The sequence below is a fragment of the Fundulus heteroclitus genome, chromosome 3 (genome assembly GCF_011125445.2).
Source record: "Fundulus heteroclitus isolate FHET01 chromosome 3, MU-UCD_Fhet_4.1, whole genome shotgun sequence".
NCBI classification, from domain to species: domain Eukaryota; kingdom Metazoa; phylum Chordata; class Actinopteri; order Cyprinodontiformes; family Fundulidae; genus Fundulus; species Fundulus heteroclitus.
The window spans coordinates 7,833,451-7,847,143 of record NC_046363.1 but is presented as its reverse complement, the minus strand read 5'-3'; the positions used below and the strand labels follow the sequence as shown (position 1 = coordinate 7,847,143).

General features: G+C 39.1%; 1 protein-coding gene across 1 annotated transcript in view; it reads left to right on the top strand.

The window, feature by feature from the left end:
* Positions 1-13,693, top strand: part of rims2a (regulating synaptic membrane exocytosis 2a) — a gene marked incomplete in the record, with an annotated part of 165,853 nt that overhangs the window by 20,828 nt on the left and 131,332 nt on the right. Inside the window, 2 exon segments of the mRNA XM_036129426.1 lie at positions 11,441-11,473; positions 12,356-12,448. Coding sequence (XP_035985319.1) covers positions 11,441-11,473; positions 12,356-12,448 — 126 coding nt within the window.

Below are 13,693 nucleotides of genomic sequence, written 5' to 3'. Positions count from 1 at the left end.
AAAATCTATTTGGAGACTTTTAACCCGTCTGCACCGGGGAGCGCCAACAAATGTGTCTGCGTCTGTATGTGCGAGAACGCAAACACGGTGAGTCACCCTGTTTGACTAAATGCTAGTCATGGCGCGCTGATATGTGTTATACTGTATGATAAAGTGCCTGTAAAATGAATATTGTGCATATGTTTCTTGTAAGCCTTTGCATAAAAATACACTTGTGAACGTGTAGGCTGCGTGGCGATAAGCTGACTCTTTGCCACTTGGAAATCTCTCAGGAAGGGAGATATGAGGCAGCTCAATTGAATCCTGGCAGGTAATCTAAGGAAACAGATGGATTTTTAGTTATATTTGGCAGCAGATTAGCCACTACCCATCGCTCAGAAAAACTTGCTGTTGCCAACTCCTGTTTGACAATCTGAATATAAGTTCCCGGTTTGGAGGTCCGGATTGTGTGCTGTTAGATTGCCTATTCTGATGAGTGGGCCCGGTGCATTAAATGGTATCTTTGCTTTCTAAGGCCCAGCTGTGGTAGCCGGCCCGCCCCTCCACGCCGAGGCCGTCTTGTCGTCCCCGTTGCCCTGCCTATCTCGGCGTGCCAGCGCCCCACGCCTGAGGAAGTTATCAGCGCCCTATCCCCTGCTCCTAATCCGCTTTGATGTGGAGAGGAAATGTTCAGTAGCACTTCTCCTGGCATTTACTGGAGAGGCTGAATGAACAGGTGTCTCACAACCTAATCGTCTGGCATAAATTGACCTGCTATTTTTAGTGCCCGCTACTTTTCTTTAAGATTTTGCAGGTTGTGCTGCAGACAGGGGGGGTATTCTGACTTACATAACCTGCCGCAGAAGGACTAACGTCATACACAACAAGTGGATTTGTTTGGTAGAGCCGGCTGAAGTGGAGTAACACACTCTGGAGTTGTTTGGCAAGATATGACGCGGCAGACATTGCAGTTTCTCTCACACTTTACAGTGAGGATGTCTTTCTCAGCTGTTTAGCCACTGATAACATCTTGACATGTTTCAGAACTGGTATGTGTTTTAGCAGAGAGATTACATATATTAGAAGAATGCTTGAGTTACTTTTGGTTGAGATAGAAAAACATATATTTTTAGTTCTGTGGATATAGGTCACATATTTTGGCATTAAACTAACGGACAGTGGTGGTTTTATTTGCAAACTAACAAACACTCTCACCAGTTTCCCTGTGCTTCAGTAGTTTTGACTGATTATTGGTGAGTTTTGAAACAGAAGTTTTTAGATGGGCTTCAGCACCTAGAGGACCTGTTATGTTACTGGTGTCACATTTCAGGTTCTGGTCCTTCTTGCTTCCCTGCCCTGTGTTTATAGGTCACCAGTTCCTGGTTAGGACTCCATGTAATTGACATGTTTACACACAAGGTGGCGTGTAAACCCAGTTAAAACATGCACAACCCCTGTTTCTTGTGATATATCTAAAAATTTGCCACACAAAGCTGCAGATTTGGTCTATTTTTTAAAGATCTGCTGATATTATGCAATGTGTGCATTTTATTTGTCATGTTATAAAACAGTGAAGAGCCGTTAATGTCCTTTTACTTACATTGTCTTTTGCAAGTCATAGCATTATACAACAAAAATAAGACTGTATCCACCCTGACAATAAAAACCCACTGCTGATTCTGCTCGCTGTACATTTTGGTGGATGACATTACAAGAGGCACCAGATTCCAGCTGGTCCACTGTCATTATTAAACTCTATGGTGGGAGATTGACTTTTGACAGATTTTGACATTGATTCTGAAGCAGTTGTGCTGCATTGAAGTTATAATAGGTTTAACCGTACATCTGTCAGCCACAGTTTTGCTCTGACGACCCCCACTTGAAGGTTATCCGAATGGAACACATCAATAAGTAACCAGATGAACTCGTTTTTATAACATCTTGAGAAGAAATGTAATACTCAATAGCTGCATTTCTCAGAACTCAATGAAGTGAGCTCACATACATCTTAAACATGTTTCTGTGAACACCATTCAACAGCATTGAAAGAGGACTTCTAATAAGAAAGAATAATAAAAATATATATAATTGGACATATTTTCAAAAACTATGATCAGTTGTCCTGCGTCTTATGTGACGTTAGCTTGTAAAGTAGATTTAGGCTTTGTTAAATAATTATTTTCCACAAAACTTATTTGAAGACAAGTAGAAAAACTGAACATGACATGTTCTTGGGACACAGTAAGTTTCTGTGATTTTACAGAAAAGTCTGACAAGTATCTTTAATACAATTAGACAAAAGTTTGTCCATAAAGAAATGAAAACGCTTGTTTCTATTGCTTGAATCTGCGAAGGAAACTGTAATCTATTGCCTATTTTCACAGTACTCTCTACAGTAAATCTCGAAACCTGAAGGTGACCTATTAGCTTCTTTCCAAACATTTAGAATAGGTCTATGGGCTATACAAAACATGCTGATCACAGTTTTCTGCACAAAATCACTCTCAGATAATCAGGCTTCACCTCTCCAGTTTCGCCTGTCTTGAGCTCCTTTCAGAATGAGCTTTTTCAGGGCTCAGTCGCTTTTATGTAAGTGAGATGTAGCTGGCCACGCCCTCAACTCAGTGTTTACACCTCCCATTTATTCACATGCAAATGGCTGCAAACAGGTGCACAATGGTACAACAGTACATCTTCGACCCTGGGCCAGATCCAGAAACTGAAACAAGTAGCCTCTTCCTACAGGGCTGCCTTAGAGAGAGTTTCAGAGCTACATTGAAAGCCTGCTGTGTTAAACTATCCTGTTAGATCTTCTCGACTCTTTAGAAACATATATCTGTGAGTGTTATGTTTTTATAAGGTGCCGGTGTGTAAGATAATTCTAGGAGACATTTTGGTTGTTTAAGTCAGAAGAATCTGCGAAAAATGTAGACGCTAACGTCCCAAAGCAATTTTTTTTGTTTGTTTGTTGAAAAGTACGTTTTTTTATTCCACCTGAAATATCCTCATTCTTGTGATCTGGTCAGGATTTTGTATTACTCTAAAAGTACACAGTAAAAGTACTTCACCATATGCATGCAAGTAGTTTATGAAGTACTTAGCTCAGTAGTTTATGAATCTTGGACTCAGTTCACTATCGGGAATAATTACTGTAAACTGGTATCGTATGTTTCATGTGTCTGATTGAGAGACCGCAACCTGCCCAACAGTCACTACCAGCAGCTCATCAGAGCGGTTTCATCAGCAATACCGTAAATGTTAGTAGATACGCACACTTGATAAAAATGTCCTGCTGATTTGACCAAGGCTCGACCGCTGTAATGAATCGTCTGAGTCAAAAACATACCAGCTGTTGCCTCATTGTGATTAGATTGCTGGTCAGTTAAATTTGCAAAGTTAGCGGTGCTACATTTTTGGGATTGAACAAATGTTATAATTGGATATCTAAGCGTTCAAACGACGGTCTACTTCATAATGTTTAGGGTTGAAGTTTAAAATTGTAGCAATCTGATGTGTAGTCTTAAAGCTTTTGGTGCAAGCTTGTCACATTAAAAAGTGAGTTAGCTGTAATTTTATTTCTATTTCATTTATTAGGGTATCAGTGTTAAAGAGCTCATGAAAGCATTGGCTTCTAAAGCATTTGTGAGATAAAATTTAGTATATGAATAATACACATTTGCATCATAGTAACCGTTAGCTGTCTGTGTCTTTTCAGCTGTAGTCAAGTGTATGGGAATTATATGCACATATTTGGCATGTAGTAATGCAGTGTATCTGATTTATTCCAATAATAATTATAACTTCAATGAAAGATGTAATAAGAGTCACACGTAAAATTTTTGTATGTTACAGTTTTGCTTCGCTTGGGTTGCAAGGGGAGGGGCATTGCCTGCTCATTGTGACGTAATAATCAGGAGGTTTTTGAAACTGCTCATTTCCAGACCCCAACAAAGCTAATTAGGTATTTCCAAAAAACAGATGGATGTTTTTTTTCCTTTATCTTTTGAGCACTTGGACTGTTTCTAGAAGCAATAGACACCCAAACAGAACTCCACAAACGTGTAATTTATAATTTTTTTTACAATAGGCCACCTTTAACATGCATTTTTTTATTTCATTGATTATATCTCTTTTAGAGGGTTTACATGAGCAACACTTTGTATAAACAGCTGGTTCAGCCAGTGTATGATGGTGTGTTGACCTTTAACCACACGTTGATTGCATGAGTTGAGAATGTGAAAGTTTACCCTCTGTTTCACAGACCCTTGATCTGCTGGCATTCCTGACCAGCTGGGATGGTGTTAATGATGTATGTACAGTAATTGGTATTTACCCACTGGGCCAGATTATTCCCTTATGACCCAATTATCCTTCTGACTGTGGTGGACTCAGAGGGCCTTCCGAATCACAGCTTCGCCATAACACAGCTTTGAAGAAGCTGCGTCTCCATACCTTGTTCCTGAGTGGTTCAGAGCAGGTTTCTGTGAGATTATTCAGTGTGCAAAAGGTTGACGTCAAGAAAATGCAAAGAAGCGTGCGGTTCAGGGCTCACAATGAGCCACGTTGGGATGGGACTCTGCAAAATACTTCCCTCGTTTCCCAGGGTACTTTGCTGCATGTTTCGAATGGTTTCTACCTGAACGTTTTTTGCTTTGATTTTTCATTTGCTTCCTGTCTTGTAGTTAATTTCAGATGCTCAGTTTTTGCTTTTAAAAGGTGTGTGTATGTGCTGGACATGTACAGTGCAGTGACTTTTAAAAAATCTTACTTTTAAACACCTGTAGCTTTTATTGCTGAAGGATTGCTCAGAGCAATGCTTCCTAAAATAAACCCCCCCAAAAAAGACTAAGTGTTGCAAGACCAACATAGTTTCTGTATTGAAGCCTTAGGATCAGGTGATAAGGAGCTGGCTAAAATGTTCATCAGGACGCAAAGTGATACAGTGATTTTCAAAAAAACATCTACATTGTGAGTTTATCACCGTTTTGATGACAGATGCACCAAATTGAATTTTGTGGCAGATTTCAGATTCTTTTGGTGAAGATTTTAGACAATTCCTTTAAGCCTCACCGTTCATGTCCAATCAAGCAGAAATTCGTCCAGATTCCGATTTGGTCTCTCTAGTTTCGTCTGTTATTAGTGAAATTTAAAACAATTATAGGCTTTTAGATGGGTATCAGTGATTGGGGGGCAGTTGTGTTGCTGTTGCTGTTTCTAGTTAAATGTGACGCAATTCAAATTCCCCTTACTGCTTCCCTTTCCTGTGCTTATAGCAGGTGTTTCATAGATTGTACAGAAGTGGCTAGGAACTGGTGATTCCGGGTAATTGTCATAATGTCTTCACAGACGGAGGCGCAAGAACCTTGTTAAGACTGGCCTCATGACTGTTGCTTGTGATTTAACAGAAAATTCCAATAAAAAATCTGCAGATTCAGCCTTTTTTTCCCCAAATGATATTTTGTGCTGATATTAGGTGCTGTCAACATTTCAACTAGCCTTTTCTTGTAACAGCGGGGAGCAAATGATGTTCTTGTACTTATTGTCTTTTACAAGCCAGCGTGTGCAGTCAGTGCTTTAACAACAACTAGATTATGACTCATCAGCAAATAAACAAAACATGGTTTCCAGAACTAATTCGTTTTCATATTTTTGTTACAACAAAATAATCAAACCTAATACAATCGGTGTATTGCCTATCTGTTTATATACCTAATAGGATAAAAAAAAAAATCAGGAGGTACATCCCTAGTATCTACAAGAGATCAGTGTGACAAATGTATGAGTGTATAAAGCAATAATTGAAAAACAAAACAAAAAAGTGTGCAGTAACATAGAATATATTACCATAAACAGCAGGTCAGCATTTTACCAACTTATGGCTGAAGGTTTTGCAACAACTTGGTAGTTATGCTCTTGACGTTGTTCTTGGAGCAGCTACCAAAAGTCCCTGCCGTGTTCCAGGCAATCCTTTCAACTTTTTACAACACACAACTTTTTATGCTTCAGGACCAACTTAAGACATTTCAAAATAGAATTTGTAGATAAACATATTTTAAACCACACACGACTAAGGGAAGCAAAAACCAGAGGAGATTGAGACCGTTTCCATATTTCCAAAGGCACTGCATGTGTGTGTGCAGTCGCTCTCTTTTCAAGCATCAGAAATCCATTTGCCCACTAGAGAGCACTGTAGCATTAGTTATTGTGGAAACTCCATTCAAAGTCACAGGAACTCAAACTAGACTTCCACTAGTGCGACTCAAAAAGTGGAGAATTGAGCTAAAGAAAGCGACTGTCAGTCTGTGACAGGGTTGTGTTTTTGTCTCGTGTCACGGGGAGTTCAGGGGACGCAGGTCGGAGGCTAAAGAGATGGAAAACTGAGACTGGATCAGCCCTACGGGCCTCCTTAGGAGCCAGGACACTGAATACGTCACTTGTGACATTTTACACTCTCTCATTTTACTGCCCCATGTCAAATAATACACAGCACGCTCACTCACTAAGCCTCTCTCTCCCTCACACACACATGGGTGCCGCGCACACACACAAGGATGCGTGGAGACAGAGGCCCACACATACACCTCTGCATAGACATACGCTCGCTTGCACGCCAACGCTTAGTGCCCAGCAGCTGTCCGGGCAGGCTGGCAGGCAGCAGGCTCGATCAGATAAATATGAGGCTTGTAATGCGACCACAGAGACGGGGCTGATGGGATCAATAAAGAACGGCACTTCAGGTCATCGGGAAAACATAGCGAGAGGATAAATATGGACTGGCTCATCGGAAAGCAGACCGGCGACACTGACGGGTACACAGGACTGCATTTTCTCTCTTGTGTTCTTGGACTCCCCTGACACAGATCAGACAGGCTGATTTCCTGCTCCGCTGTTTTCTGCCTTTCACCAAAGTATACTGTGAGGCTTCAATTGTTGCACGCTGAGACTCTGAATGAGAGCCTCTTCAGTCCCAGTTTTTGTTTGGGTCAAGCAAAGACCACACTTTAACTAGAACTATGAAGCATTAGAAGGAATTCCGTTTTGAATAGACTTTTTTTTTTCAACTTTTCATTCAGATATTCATTCTCAAGCCTCAGTTTGCTTTGACTGGTTGGAAGTTTAGTTGACACTGCATTTAAGCTCTTTCCAGGAAGCGTTTAAGTATTCTGAGAGCTTTCTCAGAAGACTCCTGCTTGAAGTAGCATCATCTTTTTTTACTGGAAGCTGTTTCAGTCTTTGGTTTTATATCATGCAATTTTAAACAGTTTAAATGTATGACATAAGCGCAATTTATCAACTTGTTGCAGTTTTGCAGTGTGTTTTGGAAACCAAGGATTGCAACGACCTTGATCCCCATCTCAGTTAGATGGGGCAACTTTAAAACAAATTAGATTCACCGTATTTTGTGTTTTTGAAATCTGTCCGGTCAGAAGCTGACAGTTTTCAGCTAACGCATATCATGTCTCACATCGTTCCCAGTCTAAATATGTGAATAAGAAGAAGTAAGCAGGCTTTTTTTTTTTTTTTGAGAGAGAGAGAGAGAGAGAGAGAGAGAGAGAGAGAGAGAGAGAGAGAGAGAGAGAAAGAGAGAGAGAGAGAGAGAGAGAGAGAGAGAGAGAGAGAGAGAGAGAGAGAGAGAGAGAGAGAGAGAGAGAGAGAGAGAGACTTAAGTGGCAGCTTCGTGTGTCAGATGGTGGACAGACTTCTTGACATGTGAGATGGTCATGTAGCGGCTGCTGTGTGTCTTTGTTTGTCTGACCTCTGCTTTAGTTATGGGGAGAGGATGCATTTTAAATACCGGCCTTTATAATTGGATTATCAACTCTAAAATGTTGCAGTTCAGCTTATAATGTTTTTTTATTCGCTTGTGGATGAGCTCACTATGGTTATTCCATCATCTCAATGTCGTTTTCTTTATCTTTTCTTTCTTGTTATTTTATTTTATCTGATCACCAAGAGAGTTATTTATTCTCTTGTCTTACATGTCCTGTCTGAGAGTGTAGCACTGAGAATTGCTTTTCTGAATGCCAAAGAGAGCCCAACAGATTTAATTTCATAATTGTGCGATAATGCTCCTTTTGATATATATGGAAAACACTTTATTGGATATTATTTTGGGATTATTTCAGATTCAATTGACACAGAAATAGAAAGGCAACAGAGAAAGAAAATAAGAGAGAAAGCTGAGGCAAAAGGTCACAAGGGAGAAAAGGTGACAAAAACAGAGCAGAGGAAATAAAGAGCACAACGTAACATCCTCGGAGTCTGCTTCTACACATGCAGAAAGAGATATAAACAGAACAACAAAACCAACCAAAAAAGTATTACAGGTACAAACAACCAACGGCTTTGATAACTAAAAAATACGTAGTATTGTTTAGTACAAGATGTATTTCGTGACAGCTAAAGCTAATGATAGTGTTTACCTGTATAGAAGTCTATCTATAAGCACCTGGTATTTATTCTGAGTGCCACAGATAATTTTAGGTAACTACAATGTAAATCTTTGCAAAAAGAAACAACAGAAACTACCCATTTTCGTTTTGTATTTACATAAACCTCAAACCTTTCCATAAAGCAGGATAAGACCTGAACTACATCAAGTGTTTTTGGATTATCCTTCTCCGGAGTTCAGCTTTGACTTGTATTTAGGGTCTAGGTTGTATCTGTGTATGCTCCTTCTTGACTGTTGTTTCTACACTGCCACCTGAGCCAGTTTTCACCTGGTTCTGTTAAAAACAGGAAACAACTGCTTTGCTTTTCTACAGCAAGACAACCAATATGGATGAAAACATCTATTTTTTCCCCAAAATATTTTCTCCTGACTTTGTTGTAGTCTGAATTTCTTTTAATCAGTGTAGGGAAATAAATTATTCACACAAATCATATGTTTTGCCCTTTTTGCCTTTTCCTGCAAACAAATATTTTATTATTACATGAATAATGTATAAACATTGTTTTAAACAAGTTTGTGGAGACTCTTGAAAATACCTCTGATCAGTTTTTTATAAACGGCAAATGGCAGTCATACACTGTTTTGGATTAAAATATATAAAGATTATTTAGTATCAATAAAGACCCTACTGTGTATGAATGGAGACACAAACTGCATTTATAAATTAAACTGAAGACTTAAAGCAGCATCCCAATGCAGTGCTGGAGTTATTGCTGGGTTTTTGGTAACGGTGAAGCTCATTGTTTTATTAACATGTGGTTCTGCCTCAGGTTTAGCAAATGTTGGTGCCAAGCTAGCATTACTTGTACAGTGATGGAGTCAGTTCTTTAGTTTTGGAAAAAGAAAGATTGTTTGCGAAACAAGCAATAATGCAGAATAAAAATGGCTAATTCGGTGAAATACCTTCACCCACACTTTGAGGTCTGATTTTATTGAGTTTAAAAAGGCGATGATCAGCGTACGGTAAGCATGACACAAACATGGGCAGCTTTTTAAAATCACATATTGGTGAGTTTGATATCTCAAGATAAAACTATCTGAAATAGCTTTTCATTATTTGTGTTAGATTGTCGCCTTTTTTTTTTTTAAAGTAAGGATGTGTTCTTGGTTCTTGATTCTGGTTTTGGTTGTGCCAGAATGAATGCTGGTGGGAGTGGGTTGTTGATGGTGGACTCAGAACGTTGTCCAGCGTGATGATGATGATGATGATAATTAATACAATAAAAAAAGAATGGAAATTTATAACTTGAGTGTTGCCAACATCAAACAAGCTACATTATACCATTGTGATGGAGGTGATTGTACACAATCATTTACAGAATCTCTACATTGTTATAGAGCCTTGGTGCATGTTGGAAAATGCTTGCTAAACCTAAACACCAACGTTTGTACTGCTGCCTTAGTCTTACTATAGTTAGTAGGTAGGCTGAATCTGTCTTTTGTTTTAATGATGTAGGAAGGTGCCCTGCTTCAGGTGTAACATTTAAGCATCGCCTTCCTACACATTGGACAGTATAACATACACGAGTTGATCACCAGGATATGTTAAAAAATTCTGCCATATGAGTGCTGGCGCTCTTACATACCATATAAGCCACACATGTGCTCTATTGGTACAAAATCTAAACAAATGCTACTCAAATGTCACAGTAGGGCCGAACAATAATTCAATAACGATATGTATCAATCGATAGACGAGTGGTGTGATAGCAAAACTAAGGGTCAATAAAAAGTTCAATAGAACAGCAGTTTTCCTTCCTTTTGCAATCTAGCCTATCATGTAGGTCAATACTGCGGTCATTGCATCCTCCTAACCAATCACAAACGCACACCCAGGAACGCTCACCAAACTCCGCCCCTTTCTAAGAGTTCATTGAACATGTTTGTCTGTTCTGTATTTAAATAGGTCATCAAGCAACAGATTCAAACGGCCAGGGATGCACTTAAATTGTATTTATTTATTAATTTTTAGTAATTATTGATATTAATCTGTGTGATTTCCATTTTATCAACATGCTTTTTTTCTATATCGCCCAGCCCTATGTCCCAGCAGCCAAATGATAAAATTTTTCATCTCATGCAGCGTCTGCACTGATGAAGATTCCCTCCACTGGCATGCTGGATGCACGCCGAAGGTGTAACTGACGGCTCAAACTACTTTCTGATTAATTTGGTTGATAATTATGGTTAATAATTCTCTGGGCACTCATTTAGTAGGAAAGCTTCAATTCAGGATGGTCAGTGGATTTTAAATCTTAAAAAACTCAATAAAATGTGGCGCTGTCCAGCAGAACAAAGTGAATTCCACGTCTTTGATGCAAATACAGAATGGGAGCGCATGGAAGGCAACACGCTTTAAAGACGGGCGAGGGCTTGGTGTGTTTCACGTAATCTGCATCATTTGTTGACGCTTAGGCCAGCGTTACACATGTTTTCTAAGACGTGCCAGGATTGGAAACATTGTGACAGCAACATTTAATGTTTGGTAAATGTTGTCAATTTGGGTAAAATTGTTCGCTAATTTTTGTTGTTGTTGTATACGAGCATAGTTTGTTAACTTGGTGTGGTAAAAATTCTTCTTCTTACTTTCTCTTAACTTACTCATTTGATGGTACTGAGTGTCATTCTGGCACAGACAGGGTCCATAAGTGATAAGGTCAGTGATAGGTGTTGACTGGCGGGATGGAGGTGAACAAACTTTTGGAATACGTCCTATCATCATGATCTAAATCATGGTTACTATCTAGAGCATCCAGATCAAAAGATAGGAAGTGTTCCACGCAAAGCAGTCAATTTACATTTTAAGTTGACTTATTTACGTTTGTTATTCCATCCTTAGTTACATTAACATGTAAATGTAGATTTGTCCCACCATTATACGTCTGCCATTGTTTTTTTTATTAACATCCTTACTGTGCCATTCTTGTGTCTTCACGCTGTTTTCTTCATCTATTGATTTTCCTTATGCAATGAGGTCTCCATACCCTTTTATTTTTTTTTATGTTTTAGGATCAAAGAAGAACCAAAACCTCAGCAAGCACAGTAAGTAAACTGCATTACCCAGCGTGCTCTAGGCCTTGATAGTCTTTCCTGGCAGTTTGTACTATGTGCTTTATGTGGCTTTCTCCTCGTCTTCTGGAGACTAAATGAAAGAAATGGCATTAATGTCATGGGGGTGGCAATGACAGCTGGGTGACACAAAAGTCACTGTTATTAAGTTGTACAATAATTATTTGTAAATTCACACAGTAAGCTAAGATTATGAGGTGTGTTCTATGGACATTAAAGAGCTGACATCCATGACATTAATGCCAATGCCGCTTTTTGGTTTCTGTGTCAGGCTTGCACACTTTTCCCTTGTCTTTGGTTCCTACTTGGCTGCCCATCTTCATCCAGCGTATCATCTGCACTCTGGCTGGCCTTTGCAGCCTTGCAGTTCACCTGCAAATGTGGACTTGACGCTCCTGTTCTCCTCTGCTGTGCTATAGCTTCATTTGATCTAATCTCTCTCTCTCTCTAAGACTGGTCATTTGGAAAACTGGATCTCTGCTGTGCCTGTAAACCCTGGAAATGTAACTTCTGTTAACCTTAGCCGAGCATTCAATGTAGCACTGGTTTGGCTGTAGAGCTGCCATCATTTTCTACCACTCTTATCTCCAATTTAACTTTGATAGCCTCACATGTCTGTCCTCTTCTGTTTCCCCTATTGTATTTCTGACACTGCCTGGATGTCAGTGGTCCCACAATCGCCGCTCTGTCGGTGTTCTGGCCCTCTCCTCTATCTGCTCTGGTTGTAGTGAATGCTCCTGCTATTCTTCACTCCTTGAAACTGCCCTGCAATTGAAACTTCCTCTTATGGTTGAATACTTTTCTCCATTAATAACTGATTGAAATATTTCAGCCACACTTTGCTTATTTGAACAGGTGGTTTCCCTTTAGTGGGATCACTGACCTGGTAAATAATGTTCTTCAGCCCCAGCAAAAGTCCCAAAATGACAAGAAGCCTGAACCAGAAGCGTAAGTAATAACACAGACTCGTTATGATCTACTCCCAGCAGCAACCACAACAACAACAACAACAGCAAAAGAAGTAGTGTCCCAAGGAGCTCAGTACACATTGTGCTCACCCTTGGTACCAGGCCATGTCTGTGTACTACTTTCAAGAATTAATGAACACTGTTAAAATACACTGCAAAAAAGGGAACTAAAAGTAAATACAATTTTCTTGAAATTAGTGTATTTTTCCTTGATTTGAGCAGCTAAATAAAACTATTTACCAATGGAATGAGTATTGGTATTTTTACCCCTAAAATAAGATAATTAGATATCCTGCTCACTAAATACACTAATTCCAAGAGAGGTTTACTTACTTTTAGTTCCCTTTGTGCAGTGTACATCGTATGTTTGGTTAAAGCATGACCTGTACCTTATCAGAGCTGTAGCTGTGTAATGATCAGTGTTATAATTATTAGAGAGAGCAATAGTAGTAGCTTTTGATACATTTTTGACAACGTTATCTTGTTCAAATAAACCTGTTCTATTACTTGCTAATACACATATCATTTCAGCCAATCACTTGACAGCAACCCAATGCATTTAGGCATGTAGACTTTTTTACGGTATTTTGCTGAAGTTCAAACTGAGCGTCAAAATGTAAAGAAAGAGGATTTAAATTACTTTGAAGGTAGTAGAGTAATAGGTACCAGACAGGTTGATATTTCAGAACCTGCTGATGTAAACACAACCATCACTGGGATTTACAGAGGTGCTCCAAAGAGGCAGAAGACCGAGGCAGTGAAAATGTTGTGTTTAGACGCAGATATCAGAAAAGTACAGCCAGACTGATTTGAGATGATAGAAAGGCAACTGTAGCTCAGTTTACTACAGGTTACAGCCAAACAATGGTGGGTAGGGTGGCCAAAACTTTTACTTAACTAAGAGCCGCATCACTTCAAAGCAAACTTACTCAATTAGAGGTAAAAAGGCATCCAAAGTCATCCGGTTTAAGTACTGAGTTTCTGTTTGATTGTCATGTCTGATTTTTTTTTTTTTAAGATTATGCGACCAGAGAGATAGGTATTTAAAATGAAACGCACATTTTGGTGTTAAATCATAAAATATAAAATGTAAACTAAAATACATCTTTAAAAAGTAACAAATTAAGTCTAGAGGAAAACTAATTGACCACAAAAAATAATAATAAAAAGGACCAAAAAATTATTAAACTGAAAACCATGAGCAATAAATCAATGCAGTGATATC